The 22,278-nt window shown below is 34.8% G+C and overlaps 1 protein-coding gene across 1 annotated transcript; it reads left to right on the forward strand.

The window, feature by feature from the left end:
- Positions 1-2,673: 2,673 nt before the first annotated feature.
- LOC127974323 (T-cell surface glycoprotein CD4) lies at positions 2,674-18,420 on the forward strand. The gene is made up of 11 exons (XM_052577502.1): positions 2,674-2,822; positions 10,172-10,287; positions 13,366-13,459; positions 13,561-13,716; positions 13,815-13,958; positions 14,656-14,904; positions 15,709-16,092; positions 16,787-17,041; positions 17,130-17,236; positions 17,355-17,401; positions 17,939-18,420. Exons 3-11 carry the CDS (start codon positions 13,405-13,407, stop codon positions 17,973-17,975), a joined length of 1,434 nt encoding a protein of 477 aa, XP_052433462.1. The 5' UTR covers positions 2,674-2,822; positions 10,172-10,287; positions 13,366-13,404; the 3' UTR covers positions 17,976-18,420.
- Positions 18,421-22,278: the final 3,858 nt, after the last annotated feature.

A 22,278-nucleotide genomic window follows, 5' to 3' on the forward strand; every position in this document is an offset into this window, starting at 1 on the left:
GCCGTGTTCATTACTCAAAACCGCATGTCATGGGTAAGACTGCCGACCTGACTGCTGTCCAGAAGGCCATCATTGACACCCTCAAGCGAGAGGGTAAGACACAGAAAGAAATTTCTGAACAAATAGGCTGTTCCCAGTGTGCTGTATCAAGGCACTTCAGTGGGAAGTCTGTGGGAAGGAAAAAGTGTGGCAAAAAACGCTGCACAACGAGAAGAGGTGACCGGACCCTGAGGAAGATTGTGGAGAAGGACCGATTCCAGACCTTGGGGGACCTGCGGAAGCAGTGGACTGAGTCTGGAGTAGAAACATCCAGAGCCACCGTGCACAGTCGTGTGCAGGAAATGGGCTACAGAGAAGCAGCACTGGACTGTTGCTCAGTGGTCCAAAGTACTTTTTTCGGATGAAAGCAAATGTTGCATGTCATTCGGAAATCAAGGTGCCAGAGTCTGGAGGAAGACTGGGGAGAAGGAAATGCCAAAATGCCTGAAGTCCAGTATCAAGTACCCACAGTCAGTGATGGTCTGGGGTGCCATGTCAGCTGCTGGTGTTGGTCCACTGTGTTTTATCAAGGGCAGGGTCAATGCAGCTAGCTATCAGGAGATGAAGATAGATAGCTTTATGGAGATGAAGATTTCATTTTTCAGCACGACCTGGCACCTGCTCACAGTGCCAAAACCACTGGTAAATGGTTTACTGACCATGGTATTACTGTGCTCAATTGCCCTGCCAATTCTCCTGACCTGAACCCCATAGAGAATCTGTGGGATATTGTGAAGAGAAAGTTGAGAGACGCAAGACCCAACACTCTGGATGAGCTTAAGGCTGCTATCGAAGCATCCTGGGCCTCCATAACACCTCAGCAGTGCCACAGGCTGATTGCCTCCATGCCACGCCGCGTTGAAGCAGTCATTTCTGCAACCAAGTATTGAGTGCATAACTGTACATAATTATTTGAAGGTTGACTTTTTTTGTATTAAAAACACTTTTCTTTTATTGGTCGGATGAAATATGCAAATTTTTTTAGATAGGAATTTGGGGTTTTCATGAGCTGTATGCCAAAATCATCAGTATTAAATGGCTAAAAAGCTCTCTGTTTAGTCTGTTTTTAGGAACTTTGGTGTTCAACATATTGTTTCAGAGATGCAAACAATTAAATATTGAAATTTAAACTTCATTTGGTAGGTTTTATGTTGTTAAAGTTAACTTTAAGAAAATAAAAATGACTGTCTGTTAAAAGAACATTTTTTAAATAAGTTTTTAAAAGGTTATTTTTTTCACATGGGTTTGAAACAGATTTGGCCAGATGGTTATTTTACACCCAGATGGTGCATCTTACCCACTAACTCGACTCAATTTACCCCAAACTTATCAGGGCAAACTGAGCCATGGGAACTATTAAATTATTTTATGAAAAGTCATATTTTTAGAACCCTTTGTCATTCTGATCATCTAAAATGATAGGAAAACTTTCATTTGGATAGGATAGATACTTTCTTTGTACTTCCCCTTATCTTGAGAAACACATTAGTAAAAAGCTGATCATAAAATGGCTAATCTTACCCCTCTCTCCCCTATAAATATTAGACATTTAATTTCATATTTTACAGCATAAACCTACATTATATACTAATAAACAACTAACTTAGAACATTTATACTATATTATTAACCATTTATAGGACTACTATTAATACAGTTTGAATAAATTATTAAACATTAAATAGAATACTAAATAGAATTAAAGTGTGACAAACTGCTAAATATACTATATTATGATTTACCTGCTGGCTTGCTTGAGATTTGCATTTATGTTTGCAATACTGAACTGCATTTAGCAGCCTCCTTTCACTCTCTCTCTCTCTCTCTCTCTCTCTCTCTCTCTCTCTGTCATTTATTTATTTATTTATTTTGGTCTACAAAGTGTGCCAACAACAGCAAATTTGGTGCTATATAAATTAGATCTGATCAGGTACAATGATTTGATTAGACATTCAAATTCTAAGAACATGGATATTTTGCAATATTTTTTAAAAACAAAAACAAACAAACTACCAACTAATTAAGCTACTAATTCAGTGGATCGATCACTGACTAATCTGGATCGTAATGCATCTACCTCGGCTGATGAGGGCAAAGGGGCAGTGGCTCTAGCCACCGGGCCATCCCCCTGTGCATGGCCCTGGCTTTCACAAGGAAACACACAGCATTATGCAAATGCATGCAAATCTTCCCACATCGTGATGTAGAGATGTGGGGGGGGGGGGGGGGGGGGGTGTAAAGACGAGCCGTTTTAGGGGGGTTTGGACGAGCCATAACTTTTTATAAAGAATATCTATTTGAGATTTTAGTCTGTGCAACTTCGCAGATCTTCTTTATACACCAAGAGCTTGCAGCACTCCAAAGAGAAAGGAAAAATTTAAATTGCATCATATGACCCCTTTAATGCAAGAGGAAGGAGCTTTAAGAAAAGCCATCTGATGCAGACGAAGGCCGTTAGTGTGATATTCATGTGTGACACTGATAGGCTTTAGAAGTAGATACTTAACTGACAGAGTAAAAACAAAGGCTATCTGATGCAGACGGAAGGCTGTTATGTGATAAATCATGTGTGACACTGATGGGGTATAGAAGTAAACAGTACTTAACTGTAAGAGTTAAAAAAAAAAAGACATACGATACCACAGACACACGAGCGTAGAGCTACGCAAATCACGTTACAGTTTCCTGTCTTGTGTGTGTGTGACAAAGTGTGTTTGGAAGAAAATGTCAGTGTAGCTCTGAGACCCTGAACAGAACACACACTCTTCTTATAACATCACAACTGTAAGTATTGTTCTGTTATTATGACAAACACAAACCATACTGCTTTTCAGTATTGGCCAAACTGTAAGTCATTGTGTTCTGTAAAGTGTTTTGTCTACATGTCTAAATGTCTGATACAAATAGTGAGCTATAAAATATTGATGTGTTTGTAAGTTTGTGTGATGGTTACAAACAGCTTGTTTTGATCAGTGTAATCATATGGTCCTATATACATTTTTAATACTCCATTGTATCGTGAAGTTTCGCGCATATGTTTCAGATGCCGAACTGACGTTTCTGATGTGCTGTTTGTAGTAATAATGGTATTGAATGATAAACAGTTTAATTGCTAATAACATGAATAACCATTTGAAAAGGGATTTTTTAAGTCTACTGGTATATTTTATTTACATTTAAATATTTGGGTTTGCTTTTAAGATATGATAATGCGAAATTGTCTCCTTATAATGTTTTTGCGTTTGGTAATAAGTGTTTGTAGATTATGACTTATTACTCTTATTGTTAGCCCTCTTAATGCAGAATATTAACATACAGCCTATTAGATGTTTTATTATTGTGTTTAAATCCCATGGTCTGTAGGCCAAGGCCTCAATGTGGACCGTTAATTGAATATTTAAAATGATTTGTTGTAGACGAGATAGACCCTTGAAAACTGGATGAAGATTAATTCAAAGACTGTATGTACTGTTCAATTTTAGTGTTTTGTAGATTTCTGTGACATGCAGAATATTTTTTAAGTTTTAACGGCTCTGTGATACATTAAACATTTACACGATTACAGTGGATCAGTCAAATTGGATACTTTTTGTAAATGCCTTTTTGCATTTGCGACATTGAATTCAATTCATATGAGGTTCCTGAGATACCATAACACTTATTTAAGTAACGTAAACAAGCAGCAATTTTTTTTTAACCTACATAAAACATTATTCACTAAATTAGATGATTTTACTTTCATATTGTAAGTATTTTTATGTTAAACATAGTAGAATTTATTGCATGATGAATTGGCCTAAAAGTACAAATAAATTGCAGGTAGTGAATGCCGATATTTCTCTATCATTAGTTTGATACTGTCTGTACATGAAACAAAAACTGAGGACAACTTATGCGCAAAACAGCTTTTAATTATATATTTTAACAAACAACATCCATCCATATTAATAGCAGTTTATCCAATTAGTTTTCTATACATTCGCAAAAAAAGTTAACTTAAGTTAAGACTTAAAAACTAATATCATTGCATTAGATATAATAACAAATATAACATCAGAATATAAACGCAAGTGGCATATGCGAACAAAATACTGCTAGAGCTTTACTCTTATCTTTTCTGATTCCTATTGCTAAAACGGCGTTAGCGATGGAAAGGTTATAGGACTGATTCCCAGGGGATGCAAGAACCTGATAAAATGTATTCGAATGTAGTCTATGTTGATTTGTCTGCAAAATATATACCCTGGCTTTAAAATGCTATTGAGAGGCTGCATGAAGAAATTTCCCTTTAAGGTTACACAGGTGTCTTAGCAGATGAAACCACAGGTGTAGCTTATCACATTAACTCGTCTGACAACCTAAAAGCATTTACATACTTCTATTCTTCATTTGAACAGTAAATCTATTATATTATTATTTAATATAACTCATCAGATAGTTGAAAATAGTGCTATTGAAAAAACATTAATGCAATTTAATGCAATATTTTGTTATCTTATCCAAAGATTTTCATATGTTTGGCTTAGATGTCTAAATACCTTCTGAAAAATAAGGTATAATAGAAATACAAACGGATGCCCGATGAAAAACAACAACCATGCGTCATTGTCAGACATCGCTGTCTTCTGTTGAAAAATCAACAACAAGTCATGGAAGAGATACTTCGCAAGCACATTAATTAAAGTTTTTTTTTCAGGAGTCCAACATTGTAACACTTTCATCCCTTAAGTGAATTAAACATGCAATCATGTTGAAGATGTCATGTAGGCATTCTATTCCTCAGCGTATACTATTGTACTCGCAAATGACTGGATATGGATTAAATTTACAGAAGTCCACTGACCAAGCAACAACAAAAATACAGTGTTTTGAACAAGTAGAAACACGTAGTAGACACAATTGTCTCGTTCTGTCATGGCATGATAGACCATTTAAAAAAAGAATAAAACGTAAACATGCAAGTCATCACTTTTTCATCTCAGATGTAGTTAACGCCACACAGCGAAGCCATTAATATATGTTTTTAATCATCACCTTGGGTTACACTTTATATTTAGGTGACATTATTACAATGTTAATACACAAGCAAGTACTGAGTAACATTAATTAACTACATATACTTACTCTATAGAGTTAGGGTTGAGGTTTGGCTTGAGGTAATTATGCATAATTTACTATAGCATGTATATGTAATGAGCGTTATATCATCATTTTACAATAAAGTGTTCCTCATCTTATGTTTTTAGTTATTGTAGATACAGCAGTATTAATGATGAAAGTGTAAAACAAAAGATTATAACAGCGGTTTATGTCTCTAGCCGTTTGCTGTCTAATTCAGCAGATAGTAGATGTGGAACGGCTCAAAAAAACAGTTGTAGGTCAGACACAAAATGCTTCAAGACATACACTGAGATAATAATAATAATATGAATAAAAAATCTGGATCAAAATGATTAAATGAGCGCAATCATGAAATGTAATCTCAAATGTTTAGCTACACCTTGCGTATACCAAATACCTTACAATGGCTAATTATGCACAAGACTCACACAGGGAATTGTTTGGTCACCTTCGAGATCATTTACTATCATGTTTTCCTGCCTATATGACAGATGACATAAAAATGATGCTAAATATAATACATTACAATTAAGATTATCCGTATGCGCAGGAGCAGAAAGTACAGTATGTTGTTTATCAGTAAAAAAAAATGATATTCAATAAGCCATAAGCCAAATACATACATACAGATAAAAATATACAAAAAGTTCAATGGTGCATACATGCATTTATGTCAAATTATGTAAGAAGTTTGAATGAGGTGCATATGCATGCCATACATGAACAATAATCTTTAATATAGCAGCAGTCCTACATTAATGTGTCGGTCGTTAGATGTTTATACTGAAAAATAAAGGAAAGAAGGAAGATGTGGAAGAAGGGTTTAACATGTTTAAAGTATTAATTTAGTTCAAATTTACAGAACTTTGAATTACTGCCTTCTTTGTTATTTCAGTAGCTGAAATTTTTGTTATTTTATTTAAGATTTTTTGTACTCTTAAATAAAGTCACAGGACAACAGCATGGTCTCTTGATCGTCTGAGAATTCGGTCGGGCAAAAAACATCCTCTTCTGACTGTAAATGAGGAAAAATAAGGCAGCAATTGCCTTGAAATCAAGAGAATTAGATATAAACAGCAAACCAAGTGAGAAAACGAAAAAAAGCAGAATTTATTGCATTGTCAAGCACAGAACGCGTGTTTCACAGATTCTACATCACTGCATGTAAGAAATATTATAAACGTGTTTTAACAGAAAATGGGTGACCCTTTATTGTCATTAATGCTGTGCTTGACACATATTGTGAAACGGTGTCTTTAACAAGTCTGAAAACAGAGTGCACCTGTGTTTTATTCTGGTCTTTGTGTGCTGCTGTTTTGAAGGAGGGAGTGATTTTCATAATGAGAGCAGGATTCCCTCTTTCACAGTGTGTCATACAGACATTTTTCTCTATTTCTCATCCTCTCACTTCAGCTTTGTCCCACACACATACCACACGCTTTGTCAGAGGGTTTTCCTACCTGACCCTTAGTTTTATTGTGGAGCAGAACATGCAATTCATTAGAAAGAAATTAGCATGTGGCTTCATGGGTTGTCTGGGACTACTGTAATGGGTGAGGCATTCAACAAGTTCTAGTTAGTACGTTCCTGAATGCATGTGTCTCAGTTTGACACACTCAGGATGTCTAGTGATCTGTTCAGCTCAGTATAGTAAACAACCCTAATCAAATCCAAATGTAAATTATAAAAATCTTATTTTTAATGTTTAGCTACTCTGCATTCAGAGGAAAAAACTCCACTTGAGAATGAAAACGAGATCACATAAACATAGGAAATGACACGGCAGATGGCAGATTCCTGAAAACGAGGGTGACCTTTTTATAAGCATTTCTCTGAAAATACTTCAGTAATAATATCAATGATCTGCAGACTTCAGCAGAAAATGCAATACAATGACATGAAAACTGTTACGTAATGGAACAGAATCACGGTCTGTACGGTGAGGAGGTCGAAATTTGAGGTCTATAAAATAAAATGCAATCTGTAAATTCATCTAAAAATACCCACTTTCGTAAGCATCAGACCAGATGTCAGTAATCTCTCATTCTCTCAACATCACTTTCCACTGACATTTAACCATGCTTGCATTTCAAACCTACAGGACTACATTAAATGGAGGAGGTTAACTGAAAACTCGAGAGCGAAAGAGACAAATGCAATTGGTCTTTCGATGTAATTTCCATTCACTTTTCCAAAACAGTTTGTATACCATGTGAAACTATTACTGTAGAAAACCAAAAGCAATGGCGTCCGTCTTAGTCCTCTTCAATGCTTAGTCTGCACACCTCAGACTTCTTCAACATTTTTCCGACGGCCCACGGTCTAAGCAGATGTGTGTGAATCACTGAAAGTTTCTGACGATTCAGATCTGTTAGAGGGATCCCCTCTTAGTCACAGAACCATGGAGAATCTCTTACAATATATGCATCAAATTCTCACTCGTTTTAGCTGACCGCACGAACACTGTAGATAAAATGGCGTCAAAGAAGAAAGCTGCAGATTGTTCGCCCCAAAAATACCTTGACAAGAGTTACATGTGTGGGAGACGAAGACAATATCAGTCTTCGGTTCTTTAGTCGAGAACACTCCGAAATGACTTGCTGAAGGGGAAACACGTAATGAAAACCTGTATGGGACATATTGAAATAAATCGCCCACTTTTCCTGCTTGCTTTCTTTTTTTTCTTTCTCTCTTTCGGTAATGATTATGTTGGTGTCTCAACACCTTTTCGGTCTATGTGAGTAATGAGGGATCCCTCTAAAATGGGTCTTTCCTTTCAGCTCTGAGAGAAAAGAGATAGATACATTAATAGGGAGATAGAGGTGAACAATGATATGAAGAACTGTGTATAGCTAAAGGTGCTTTATTTTTTGAAGAAGATGAACAGAGCATGGCAGGAAGAGAGAATGACAGAGGGGTGAAACCTCAGACACAGATGTGAGGCAGGCAACGTGTTTGTTTCAACCTTCATGTGGTTCCCCTTAGCAAACCACTCCTGTCCTACAGCGCTGTAATATGCTCTGTACCTGTCGCTCTCTCGCGCTTTTCTTTAACATACTTATTCTTCTACAGCAGGATGCTTTATTCACCCTTAAATATGCTACTGTTTTAAATACTGATGCCACTGGAGAATGTCTGGTCTTAAATAAAATAAAAACAGACAAAATCAATGAACTGGTGCTTAAACCTGAATAACTGTTGTAGAGATGTAGAGTTTCTTAATTTCCAAAGAATATGGCCAAAAACCCGAAGATAAACCTTACAGTTTTGGTTCTTGTTAAAAATGGTGTTCTTTGCCGAACACAAACAAATAAATGAAGTATCTTTATTTTTAAGAGTGTAGCTTGTTTAGATAAGTGTGTATGAAGACTTGAAGTGAATGGCTTATGGGGCTTTTAAATTCTCTGTAATGCAAATGCAACAACAATCATGAGACTTATAAAACAATAAATCTGTGCTTCTCTTTTTACTAAAAAACACATTTATGACTACTTCCATAAGCTTTCATTTCAGTATTTATTTCCTTTGTGTTCCTCCATGGAACCGCATTGGTTTAAATCAGCACATCTTATAGCAGAAGTGATACATAAATATAAAGTTTAAAAACTGCCAAGTTAACATATGGGCTTTTTTTAAGAGGAAGTTGAGTTGAGTTGAGCATTTGAATAATATCAGAAACAATAATCATCAGCTTGTCCATGACATCGCTTCATTAAAAAGTACGATCTATATATGAATGCATTTGATCATTATTTGCCTCATAATATCTTATTACACAAGTATGCATTAAATGATAGAGGGATTCAAAGAATTTTCACTAAACAAGTTGCATTTAAACTTCTATATATTTAAAAAAAAAATTGAAATGCTCTGAAAAATAATATAGATTTTTTTTAAAATCTTTGTTGTAATTTACAGAACTGGGCATTTTTGAACATTATTTCAACTCTATTTTAAATCCAGATTTCTGTGGACATAAAGTTATCCATTTTAAAGTCTGGATGTGGTGTTTTATGCCGATTCGGCAACACTGACATTGTTTGTAAAGGTTAAAATAATTCAAGTTCTTAAAAAATTACACAAAATGATCTGTTCATAGTGCAGTTGTTATACGCTGTATCATTCCACCCATATATGCTCAAGTCGTATACGCACTCGGGGATTCAGATGAAGGCTGATATTAGAATAAAGGATCTCTTTGAATCTCTTTAAACAAATAATAGATTAAAAGAATGCATAAATGTAAGGACAATGGAATGAGTCAATAAAACAAAACAAAAATAAAAAAAAAACTCCAGATTAATAGAAATAAATGTTTATTCTGCTGGGCTTGGAGTGTCAGCACTGATAAAGAATCTTATTCATTAAAAAAGTGTTTTTAAATGGAGTGGATTAGAGTATTATTACAACCTATCTATAGCTCTGTAGCAATGCTCATGATTACTGACATTTAAAAAAAAAACTGTATATAGATAAAGTCAATTATACAAAAACTTGGCAAACAAACTAAACAAAACAAACAGAGAGACAAATTAAACATGAAACTACATAAAACCTAGCAGTTCAAAAATAAAATAAAAGTAAGATAAGTAAAATCAGAGAATGTTATTCTTTATATGATAATCAAACACATCCGTTGCGCAGACAAGAAAAACTTACTTGGAAAAAATCTTGTTTTTCGTGAAACACAGCGATGTCAAATTTTAAGTATTGTGAGAAAACTTAGAAAAAATATCTATTTTATCAATTCCTTTTATTTCATGATTGTCTTTGAAACTTTTCCCACATGGATCTGACTATACTTTTCTGAATTATTCTAAATGTATTATAAAATTTTATATTAGTAGCTATATAATGTTTTGAGGGAGAAAAAATACGGTTTATCATACACATTTGACAACTCGTTTGACAAGATATTCAGTGGAAAAAAAGTTAAACATTTTTTTTTTATATAAAACAAATGAATTCAACAGCGTCATGTCAATAACCGGACGTCTTCTGTTACCTCTCAGGCCAATCAGACGGAGGGGAGGCGTCAACGAAGGTTAAATAGAAATATTTTGGCCTGTAAGTGAACACATCCGCTGCACGACTTTGAAGAGGAACGATAAAGAAGTTTGCTCATAAGGTGAGTATATTTGCACATAAATGTTTATTTAAATATACACTGTAATCTACACATGGCATCTTTTTTATTATTTTTTATTATGGATGATTTAATTTAATCTATATTAATGTCTTCTCAAAATTAGAATATGGAATAATTTCCTTTTTAGTGTAGATTTTTTAAAGCCTTTTTATGTTCTTTTTAATGAATCTGCATTTTTGAAGTCTGGAATACAGTAGAAATTAATGGACAAATTTGCACTTACATGTTTTCTGTTCAAAAACAGCAATATACTGTACATTGATTAAGAAAAAGGTTAATTTCAAAGTTTCAAACAGAAACATGAAAACCTTTCTATACACAATAGACATCAAATGTACGGATGTAAAACAGAAGTATATTCTGCTAGTGTATGTGATGCTGCTGTGAAAATGAACAGAAGGACCGTCTTCCGCTCTATTATAACATGAACAATTAATCATATACAGGATATTAGTATCAATGCTTATAGTTCCACTGTGTTTTTAAATAAAAACTGGGCATTAAAATAGCTTGGAATTCATCAGAAAAATGTATCATGATCTCTAAGATTCATTAAAAAAGCACACATTAAGGAAAACCAACAGGCTTTAACCATTAAGTCCATTCCTTTTTTTTCTAAATGTTTTGTCAGGCATTTAGAAATTGAAGTTTTTGGTCTTTGGTTCCCCTCCCTTCTCCTCCATCTCTGTGTGTCTGTTTGCTGTTTAACCTCCATCCTGACCACAGCTCTGATCATCTGTCTTTCTGGGTTACTTGTTCAGGTGCAGTCTCTGAAGAGATGAAGACTTATCTCTTCATCTATCGTTTGTGTGTCTTTGCGTGCGTCTCCTTCCTCTGTTTCTGTTTCTCATTCTTCACAAACCTTTCCCTCATTTCTCACACATTTCTGTGCTCCACTGGAGACTTAAAACTCACAAGGTTACAATTTTCCCATTAGACATTTTTTTAATGTAAAAAGCAGCAAAATCAAGGCAAATTTTAATTCTGAATCTGAGCAAAAATGGGAATTACCTCCCATAAAAATGACTGAAACCATATAAATGTATGTCTCAACTAATGTTTTTACATTTGCATTTATTCATTTAGCAGGCGTTTTTATCCAAAGCGGCTTACATTCCCTGGAGACAACCACTGCTCATTGGGTGATGCTGATTTCATTTAGCCGCTGATAACAGAATGTGTCTGAAAATGGCACTTTTTCACATTGAAATTCACCACTTTAAATTAAGCAAAATCACTGATGCATGAATAGCCTGTACTAGGAGGTGAATATTTAGCACCCCACTAAATATGCATGTATATTCCCTATAGCTAATAGCGCATTCTTGTGGATTTTATTTTTTGGGATTTTTAATACTAAACTGGCATGAACAGAAAGTCACAAACTGTTCTTTGCAGTATACTTTTGCATGCTTTACTGCTGCAAATTATGCTGAAGAATTTATATTTACTAAACTTTTATTTATGAAATTTACTATAAGAAAGCACATTTGTCACAAGAAAGTGCTGCGTTATTTGTCAAGATGCGCGTAGAACAACATAGCTTTTTCTTGTTTTATTTTACATATAAATTCAATTATTTGTCCTATGAATATTGAGCCATGTTTTCATTAGTGGTTCTCAGTGATGGCCAGGCAAAATAATAATAAATAAAATAATAATAATAATAATAATAATAATAATAATAATAATAATAATAATAATAATAATAATAATAATAATAATAATAATAATAAAATAAAATTACACCAAAATCATAAATTCTTTAAATTGTAAATGGAGGAATATTGCCTGTATATGATTATTTGCCTATTTTTGATTATTTCCAATGATTCTTCTAAGTGTGCATTTATGTTTGAGTTTCCATAGCTTCCATAATTTCCATTTATTTATGCATTTGGCAGATGATTTATCCAAAGCGACTTGTGTTGCATTTAATTAAATATTTAAACTTTTCTTGCATTCCTTGGGAATTAAACCAAGACCTTGGTGTTACTAGGAATTTTTTTCTCGAAGAAAACTGTAAGTTAGCATAAAAATAAACGATAACACTTTGGAATAATGGTCCATTAGTTATTGTTAGTTAATTCATTAATTTACATGAGCAAACAATGAACAATACATTTATTACTGTATTGATTCTATATTTGTTATTGTTAGTTAATGAAAATACAGTTATTCATTGTTAGTTCATAATAATTCACAGTGCATTAACTTATAATGTTAACGAGTACAACTTTTGATTTGAATAATGCATTAGTAAATGTTGAAATTAACATCAACTAAGATTAATAAATGCAGTAGAATGATTGTTTTTGCTTAGATCGTGTTAACTAAAGTAGTTAACTAACATTAACTAATGGACCATTCTCCTAAAGTATTATAAAAAAACAAAAAAATAATTAAATAAAATGGCTAACAGAGTTTAGTCGCAATGATACTGCATATATTCAGTATAAAACATTGTCACAAATAAATAAGGTGTCTGCATTTTTTTTTTTTTTGATTGAAGTGTCAATCTCTTCAAAAGAAGTAAAGAGTGAGATTTGTATGAACAAACCAAATTACACAAAAAGAGAAAAAGGCAAGATCAGATAGAGCAGGCATTACACACACCGCACTCCAAGCACAGATACACCACCAGCAGCGCCATGTGGTGTTCTTTCTTCTGTGTGTAAGCGTGGAGAGATCCGCCTTTCGTGGAACAAGGGAGGAAGAGAGGGGGTGTTATGGAGGAGGAGGTGAAGAGGTGAAAACGAGAGGGATAAGAATCTACTCCCTGTACAATCTCAGCCCACCACAGACACACCTCCCTGCGTTTTTTTCTCGCCGTCTTTCTAGCTGTTGTTCTTTCATGTTTCTCCACTGAACTCGTCTTCCTTTATGTCTGTAACCCATAGCCCACCACAAAGCTTCTGTCTCCCCCTCACTATCCTATGACTGTTTTTCTCAATCACTCAAGAAAAAGAAAAAGAATCTGAGCCCACCACAAGCCCCTTCCTTCCTCTGTATTGTTATGATCTTTGTGATGCATTTCTCTATGGCTATGTCTTACAGATCATCCTTCATCTTCTCTGGCTCTGCCCTGAAGACAGAATGATGTTGTGTTGGATACTCATATCACTGTTTGTTGGATTTCTTAACGCACAAGGTAAGTCGCAAATATCTTGATAGTTGTTATATGACGAAGGGTGTGAAATGCAGTCTGTATAAGCATTCTTTTTTATGTCCAATCTTTTCCTCTGTCATCAGAAAGACCCATCGTAATTTATGCTCAAACAGGAGGGACTGTTACCCTACAGAGAGTGAAGATAGAAGGAAATGAAAATAATATTTATGTGAACTGGTACCGTGGGTCAGAAAGTACCCCAACTATCACGAAGAATCCTCAGAGTGGGATCCAAAAGGGTGAGATGAATGTTTTTGAGTTCATGCATTTTCACTCCACAGTAATAATCAGGCTTTCAAGTTTGATATAACCGCATATGTACGTTTTTCTTTTGTAGCGAAAGAAATGAAGACACATGCTGAACTGTTGTCAGATTTCTCTCTCCAAATCTCACCAGTACAATATTCAGATTATGAAATTTGGCGCTGTGTACAACATATATTTGCACAAACTTCAGAAAAGACCTACAAACTGTACAATGGTAAGAAAGAGTGTGTGTTTGGGAAACAAGTAGTAGAAAAAAGACAAATTATTTAATCAAATAAAAAGAATATATTTTAAAGAATGTTTTAAAGAAAGAAAAAAAAAACATAAAAAAATATTTCAAAGTATCTTTTTGTGTTCCATAGAAGGAAGAGTAGTTTGAATAATTGAAAAGGGAATTTTGTAGGGGTGAACTATCATGTTAAGTGCTCTCATTTAATTTCCCCAAAAATACATGTTAAATATATTTTTTTAATACTAGTACATTATTCAAATATGTGGAAATGACACTACGCGTACTGTTGAGCTTGTTTTAGCATGTGAACACAGAAGGAAATTCCTCCCCTTTCTCATTCACCCGAGCTGCGAAATAAATAAATAAAAATAATGCATGCCACCTTAATCTATTAATTGAAACTATTCATCGATCTCCATATATTACACACATGAATGAATGAATTAAGCATGCGTAATATGACAACTAGAATTATATTAAACTGTACAGCATATTTGGCAGTATGAAATAAATCGGTTACTCCAGTTACATACACACTATATAATCAGTTACACACAAAAAAGTTGACATTATTGATATTTTGTGTAGTGTAGGCTATTAACTTTACACGTAACATGATGAGATTCTTCTCAAATTTTTATATTACACCTTTCAACATTTTTCTTCTTCTCTGTTTCAGTCACTTTACCCAAAGTGCAGGCTGTGGTGGCTGGTGAATCTCTGACTCTGCAATGTCAAATAGCCTCTAGTCCACTTACACCCAAAGTAACATGGATTCCACCTCAAAACTCAGGTTGTGATCTAAGAAAACATTACACAGAGAAAGTTACCATCGGTAAAGTGTCTAAGTGTCATAGTGGTGTTTGGACGTGCAAGTTGGAGTATGATAAGAGAGAAACTGAAGCAAAAACAACTGTTTTTATAATAGGTGAGACTATTATATTGATAAACTCTCTCTCTCTCTCTGTCTCTCTCTCTCTCTCTCGCACACACACTCACACACACACACACACACACACACACTATATCTACATTTACTTGAGTTTGCTCATTCTCGAAACAATAAAGAATATAGGTTTACATACACATGAAAGATACACTCTAAAAATAAAGGTGCTGAAAAGGTTCTTCACAGCAATGCCATAGAAGAACCATTTTTGGTTCCACAAAGAATCACTCAGTCAAAGGTTCTTTAAAGAACATTTCTTTCTTACCTTTTTATGATCTGAAGAACTTTCTTTCACCACAGAGAACCTTTTGGGAAACAGAAAGATTCTTCAGATGTTAACAGTTTTTTATGGAGCCGTTCAGATAAGAAGGTTCTTCTATGGCATCGTAAAGCACCTTTTATTTTTAAGAGTGTACACCATGATTCCAGTCAGGATCTATAAGCAGAAGAAGGGGTAGTAGTGGATTAATGAAAGAGCACTCTCCCAATTATAACCCCAGCCTAAATATAAATATATAATATGCTAACATAATTGCTGCAATTTATATAGGCTAGACTACTTTATTGAATAGTTCAAATGAATATAACTTTTCAAAAAGTGACAAAGTTAGATTTAATTAACTCAATTTAGACATCTCTTCTATAATAGAAATGAATAATAAATAAATACAAAAATATTTTGCTTTTTAAATATATTTTTATTTTTATTAATTTTTATTATTTTCTTGACACAACAACAACAATAATAAATATAATAACACTGTTTTCTTTATTTCCCTCCAGAGCTCTCCAATTCTGCAGAAACCATTTATACCTCGTCCCCGTCCTCGGCCTCTACAGTTGCCATTCCTTGTTCCTTGTCTTCTGAAATTCCCTGGTCGATCTTGAAAAAGTCTGGCCTCATGAATGGCAGCTGGAGCTTCACTCCTCTCAGCGGCGCTAAGTCAACACAATCTCTCCTCAACCTCACTATGGAACCGGTGGTCAGTTGGAGCATCCCACAGGGCGCAAATAATACCGTCAAGGCTGAGGGAAGACAGTTGAAAGACAAGGATCTATCCATTCTTAATCTGCCTGTATCAGAGAACGTCAGGGGGGTTTACACATGCAATCTAAAAATTAAGACCAGGACCCTTAGCAGCAAAGTCAAGCTGGAGGTTCTGAAGCGTAAGTGAAATGACAAGTCTTGAGGCTTTAGTAACTAGTGAACAAACTCCTATCTAAGCTACTTTTAGTCAGTAGTGTGACAAAACGTAATAATAATGTAGTCTTCACAATATCGTGCTACATTTTGCAACAAGTACCCTACAAAATGTTTGTTTCACTGGTACTCATGCTGTTTCGTGGCTTGCTAGCGGTATTCACTGAATGGATCTCTCACATGTAATATCATGTCGTTTAATAATGTTAAGCTTTAGTAGTTTTTCCCACAACATCTACGTTGCTTTCTGTGGTTGTTACAGTGTTACAGAGTGGGGGACTTTTATTTCTTTATAATCACATTTTTATTATATGCAAGGAAAGTATTTTTTTAACTCCTACATGCATTAAAGTTTTATAATTGTAATCTGTTTAAATTAAATGACAATCCAAGCTCTCCCACCAGGTGTACTAGAACAACTAGTAAAAAAATAAATGAATTAAAAATAGATAGATTTGATTAGGTAATTAACATAACGGTTGTCACCTCAGAGTATTACTAAATGTTATTCCATTAAATTATGAGTGACTTTGGAATAAAGGATTATTGTGCATTAACTCTTGAAACAGAATGTTTGTTTTTGACATTTTTCGTATTGCATTTACAGTGCAAATATATCTTGTCTTATTTAATCGAAACTCTCTAAATTTCTCCTGTTAGTTTCGTCTTCTGGAGGACCTCAAATATTTGAAGGCCAAACTGTGAATCTGACATGCACACTAGGACATCAACATAGCCCTTACCTCGAGGTGAAATGGAGCTGCTCGTCTTGCTCCTTTGTTTCCAGTCTCAAGTCTCCTCATCCAACTTCTCTTTCCATCCCTGAAGTGAAATTGAAGGACGGCGGGAAATGGACATGTGAACTCTTGCAAAATGGGAAGAAGCTGACATCTGCTGTGCTTTCATTAAGGATTGGTGAGAGAAGTGAAAGAAAGAGGGAAAGATTGATACATGTGCAATAAAAAGTGTGTGACACTTCTGCTGTCAATGAAATGTTTTACAGTGAAAGCTCCCGTGGACATCTGGCTTTGTGTTGCCATCAGCGGTGGAGTGGTGGGCTTCATCTTGCTCCTTGTGGTCATCATTATATGCATTCGCAGACACAGACAGGTTAATGTTCACTTTGATAGTGGTTTTATTCAGCTCAGCACACTAGGATGTCATTTGTTAAGTGTCTGAACGGTGAAAATCAAATACCTTATTGATTTTCTTTCATCCCTCTTAACAGATGATGATGTACAGACGACGCAAAACCAAATTCTGCTGCTGCAATAAGTGAGTTTGGTGGATGTCAGATATGCTGCTTTCAAAATAACATGTTGCCCAAAGATGTATTTAAGCCACACACACACACACACACACGCACACACACACACACACACACACACACACACACACACACACACACACACACACACACACACACACACACATATATATATATATATATATATATATATATATATATATAAGTCATTGGTACTAAACTTACTTTTAATTTTTTATTTATTTTTATTTACACCTGTTTCAGGAATAAAACATTTCACACAACACTGTTTTATATGATAAACTACAGATATGATGTCCAGAAATATATCCAATATTTGGACACATTTCAGCTGACATGTTAATTGTGGTTACTCTGATAGGACATCTGTTCGTAAAAAATATTTAGCAATCACACATTTTGCTAACTAATGCAATCACATTTACGTACAATTTTAAGTGTTGAATACATTTAGTTGTTACTGAATATATGAACATATATCATTCTTAAAATCATGTTTGTTTGTCTGTCTATCTCTGTCTCAGTCCCCAGCAGAATCAAAAGGGATTCTACAAGACGTGAAGATCCTCTCTTGTCAGAATTTACTGTCATCATTGTGCAGATGATACTGGAATTTCTTTATAATTGTGTCAAATACTTTCATAGCCACTTTATTCTTGAACATGCTTGATCACAAACTATGTTATATGCAACTCAAACATTATGCTGTATCTTTTTCAGTGTATTTAACATGATGTCTTTTGCTTCAAGGATAAATGTGTTAACAGGATAAAACTCAGTGGCTATTGCAATTGCAATTGCACAGTCATTATATCTGTAAATTTTTATTACAATTGCCCAAAGTTGCTCTTTATATTGTTTGTATGTTTTTATCCACTCCTGCTTACTTACCTGATCTTTTGAAAGCTCTTTTGCATTTGTAAATTAACATTTTTGTTTGTTTGTTTTTTTCTTAATTTCAGAAAACAGCACCTGAAAATATTGATGTAAAATAAATTAGATGAAATAAAACTGTCTGATCATTCTTACACCAGTATGTCATCTTACCCCCTAGTAATAATAATAGCAATACAAAATCAAACAATCAAAAGCTTGTTCTGATTTGATCCACTGATATCTGCAGTCTTATCTGGATTAATCATGAAGCTAAACACACAGGTTTGTACATGATGAGGTAGATTTGTCTCCACTAGATGGCAGTCAATAAAACTCATTGCTGATGTTTGGAGAGAAATGCTGGCACAACCTGGAACCAAAGAGCTAATTTATTAGAATTTTATTTATTTTTAAGGATAAAAATATATTGCGAGCATTGCAGAGCACTTGTGTTTTTAGGAGGCACACATTTATCTTAACCTGTTTTCAAGATTAATGGAAGTTACTTTGCAGGGACATGCATCACATTTAGTAGACACTATTTTTTTCTTTATCTTCCATTTATGTCTAACATTTATTTTTAAAGTTGTGTCTGCTCAAATGTGCTCCTTCCTGCAAAAAATATATCTGTATGAAGAATTTCAGTTAGGTTCAGGCAACGCCATTGCACAGAAATTGCACTACAAATACCTGCTTCTTGCATCAGACCAAGGCTGCATCTCATTGCTAGTTTTACTTGATCTTAGTGCGGCGTTCAACACCATAAATCATGACCTACTCATAGAGTGTTTGCAAAACTATACAGTTATTCATTTAGATTAATATTTACATCCTACATGTCTGGTTGCTACAACTATGTTTATTTAAATGGGGAGTCATCTCATTTATCAACAGTAAAGTATGGAGTGTCACAAGGATCTTTCCTAAGTCCTCTGCTATTTTCAATATTGTTGCCCCTTGCTAATATTATTAGAAAATACAGGATTAGTTTTCACTGTTATGCTGATGATACTTAACTATATATCTAAACGAGACCATGATGAAACTTCAAAATTATACAGAGTGTGTTAAAAAAAATGTAAGATTGGATGACCAATAATTTTCTCCTATTAAATTTGGATAAGACAGAAACATTTCTTATTGGACTGTACACAGTACACAGAATCCCATAGACTACAATTTGCAATTAGGAGAATGTACTGTTACTTTCTCTACACTCAAAAAAATCTGGGTGTTATATAACAGTAACTTGTCTTTTGAAAAGCATATTTCCCCTGTTACAAAAACAGCATTTTTCCATCTTCGAAAAACATTGCCAATTAAGCTATGAAACATGTTACCTGTTTCTGATGCATAAATGCTAGTTCATGCATTCATGACCTCTAGTCTGGACTATTGTAATGCACTGCTATGGGGTTGTCCTGCATCTTCAATAAATAAGCTGGTAGTCCAAAATGTCAAACAGGTTTGGAAAGATATGCAATAGGATTTTTTACTCGACAGTTGGTGGTTTCTGCCATGTGTTTAGCAGTCTTAGGATATTAAAGGACACATATAGAAATTAAGAAATTGAATACAAATAGTTTTTAAATCTTTTTTATGCTATCCTTTTTTGTTCATCCCCTTTCTCTGTATTGTGAGACTATTTGTGATCAATTTTGTTTATTGTTACGAATCCCCACAACATCCTATGTCATGCAGATTGTGCTAAAATCATGTTTGAACCTGGCTTAACAGATCCTCTCTGGCTCTGCTCTGAGGACAGAGTAATGTTGTGTTTGATAACCTACTAATATTGCTGTTTGTTCAATTTCTAAGAACGCAAGCTAAGTTGCACACATCTTAGGCTTGTATATTAAAGAACATGAAAAACAGCCAGTAGGATATACTTAGTCCCAAATTTGTGAAGAGTCAAACTGATTTAAATAAACTATGACAAAATGTTAATTTTTGGTTGAACAATTCTGCCCTTGTTTAAATTCCAAAACCAGTTTATCTTTTAGGCCTAATTAGCTTTTAAAATACATGAGGAAATGACACCCCACCTACTGTTGAGCTCGATTTCTACATTATTTGGCTCGATTCAGGACATAAACACATCAGAATAACTAAATCACCCTTTTATGTTATAAGGCCAAACTGCAAAAAAGTGGTTGGGGGGGGGGGGGGGTTATGGGGTACTGTCCCAGGTGTAAAAAAATATATAAATAAATAAAGCACAATTAAAGCTGCAATCGGTAACTTTTGACGCTCTAGCGGTTAAAGAGCCAGTAAGATGAAAATTCTAAGCTTCCTATCACTGTTTATAAGTCCTGTACATTAGGTTTAAATCCATCCAAGGTCCATCCATCCATTTTCGTCTTTTTTCTTTTTTTTTTTTAAGCTGTAACGTTACATGTGGAAAGTGCAGTTTGATGACAACATCGCATGTTGTTTACTTGATGTGCTTACGCGCCGATAGCTAAGATATTTGAAGCAGTTTTACTCACCGCATGCGGTTCCAACACACGATCGTGACCCTTTTTCGTTGGGACTGCATTATCCTTAAGAAATAAACGATGTGCAAACCCGGCGTCAAACGGCGTCAAAGCATCTTCGAAATGCAGGGGAACAAACACTTGCACAACTCCGTTGATGCTCTGTAAAAATAAACTCCATCCACTGGTCCCTTAATGCTGTTTCTCTTTTGGTAATCTGTGCAGGGTTGTCTTGCCCTGTCAACCAAAAACACACGTCTTTTGTGACATTTCGTGACGCTCTCGCTCTGATCAGTGAAGTCTGTTGTGCTCTCAGTGCTCTGCTATACGGGAGCGCGCGCTCTTCCGGCAGACGTGCGTCAGGACCCATATAAGGAAATTCCGCTCCATCTAACGTCACACAGAGCCATACTCGAAAAAAACATTCCGAAACTTGTGACAAACCAGAAGGAGTATTTTTGGAACAGAAATACTCCTTCAAACAAACAACTTAATTTTTGAAACTTTGTCCATGTTTAGCATGGGAATCCAACTCTTTAACAGTGTAAAAAACTCAGTATGCATGAAATAGCATTTCACCCCCCCTTTAAACCCCACCTTTCGGTAGCATACTGTGTTCTGGTTGGTCAACTGACATAGTTTTGATTGGTTGCTTCGCACACAACTTCACGGTGAACAATGCGTGTCCTATGTGAACTATGTATGTCCCTAGTGACATACATAGAGATGGGCAAAAGATTTGAAATCTATAACGACTCTTTCAGAGATTCAGAGTCGACTCCTTACTTTAGAAGCCAATAACTTTATAAATCGTGTACTTTTTGGTTTAATTACTTTGCACATTGTTTACACTGATGGACAGCTACATCATACACTGTAATACAGGTAATTTTTGATTTCCCATCTGTGTGGCTCTTTAATAAACAGAACTGCTTGCGTGTTGCGGAAGAACATCGTAGCCGGAACTACTTCTCTCTGTTTATGTCTATGAAGAATCACAAAGGTACTGGGTTACTCTGCCGCGGTACCCCCGAAGCAATCTTGCTGAATATAAACACTTATTATAGGTGTACTCTAGTGATTCAAGACAAGCTAAAACACAGTTTGGAAAATGGATTCATGGTGTACTCGCTTATTATATAAATTTTGTGTACTTTGAACACAAAAATAAAGTTACGGACCGCAGCTCTGATTGGTTGTTTCTTACCGGGAGCGGCCTGTAACTGCAAATGGCAATAGGACCACTGGGAGGAGCCAGAGGAGCTTGATTTTTTTTACAGATTATCTGTCTCACATTCTACTGTCAGGACATAATGACAGGTTTTACAAATATGTAAAAAATACATTTTTACAAAAGTGACCAACTGCAGCCTTAAATAAATAAAACTTTTGTTTAATATTAATATTAAAATATACATATAAACAGGGCCGCTGTTTCAAAATGTCTCACTTTCAACATTTGATATGTTCTCTATATTCTATTGTGAATAAAAAATAAGTTTATTAAATTT

The sequence above is a fragment of the Carassius gibelio genome, chromosome B16 (genome assembly GCF_023724105.1).
Source record: "Carassius gibelio isolate Cgi1373 ecotype wild population from Czech Republic chromosome B16, carGib1.2-hapl.c, whole genome shotgun sequence".
Taxonomy (NCBI): Eukaryota; Metazoa; Chordata; class Actinopteri; order Cypriniformes; family Cyprinidae; genus Carassius; species Carassius gibelio.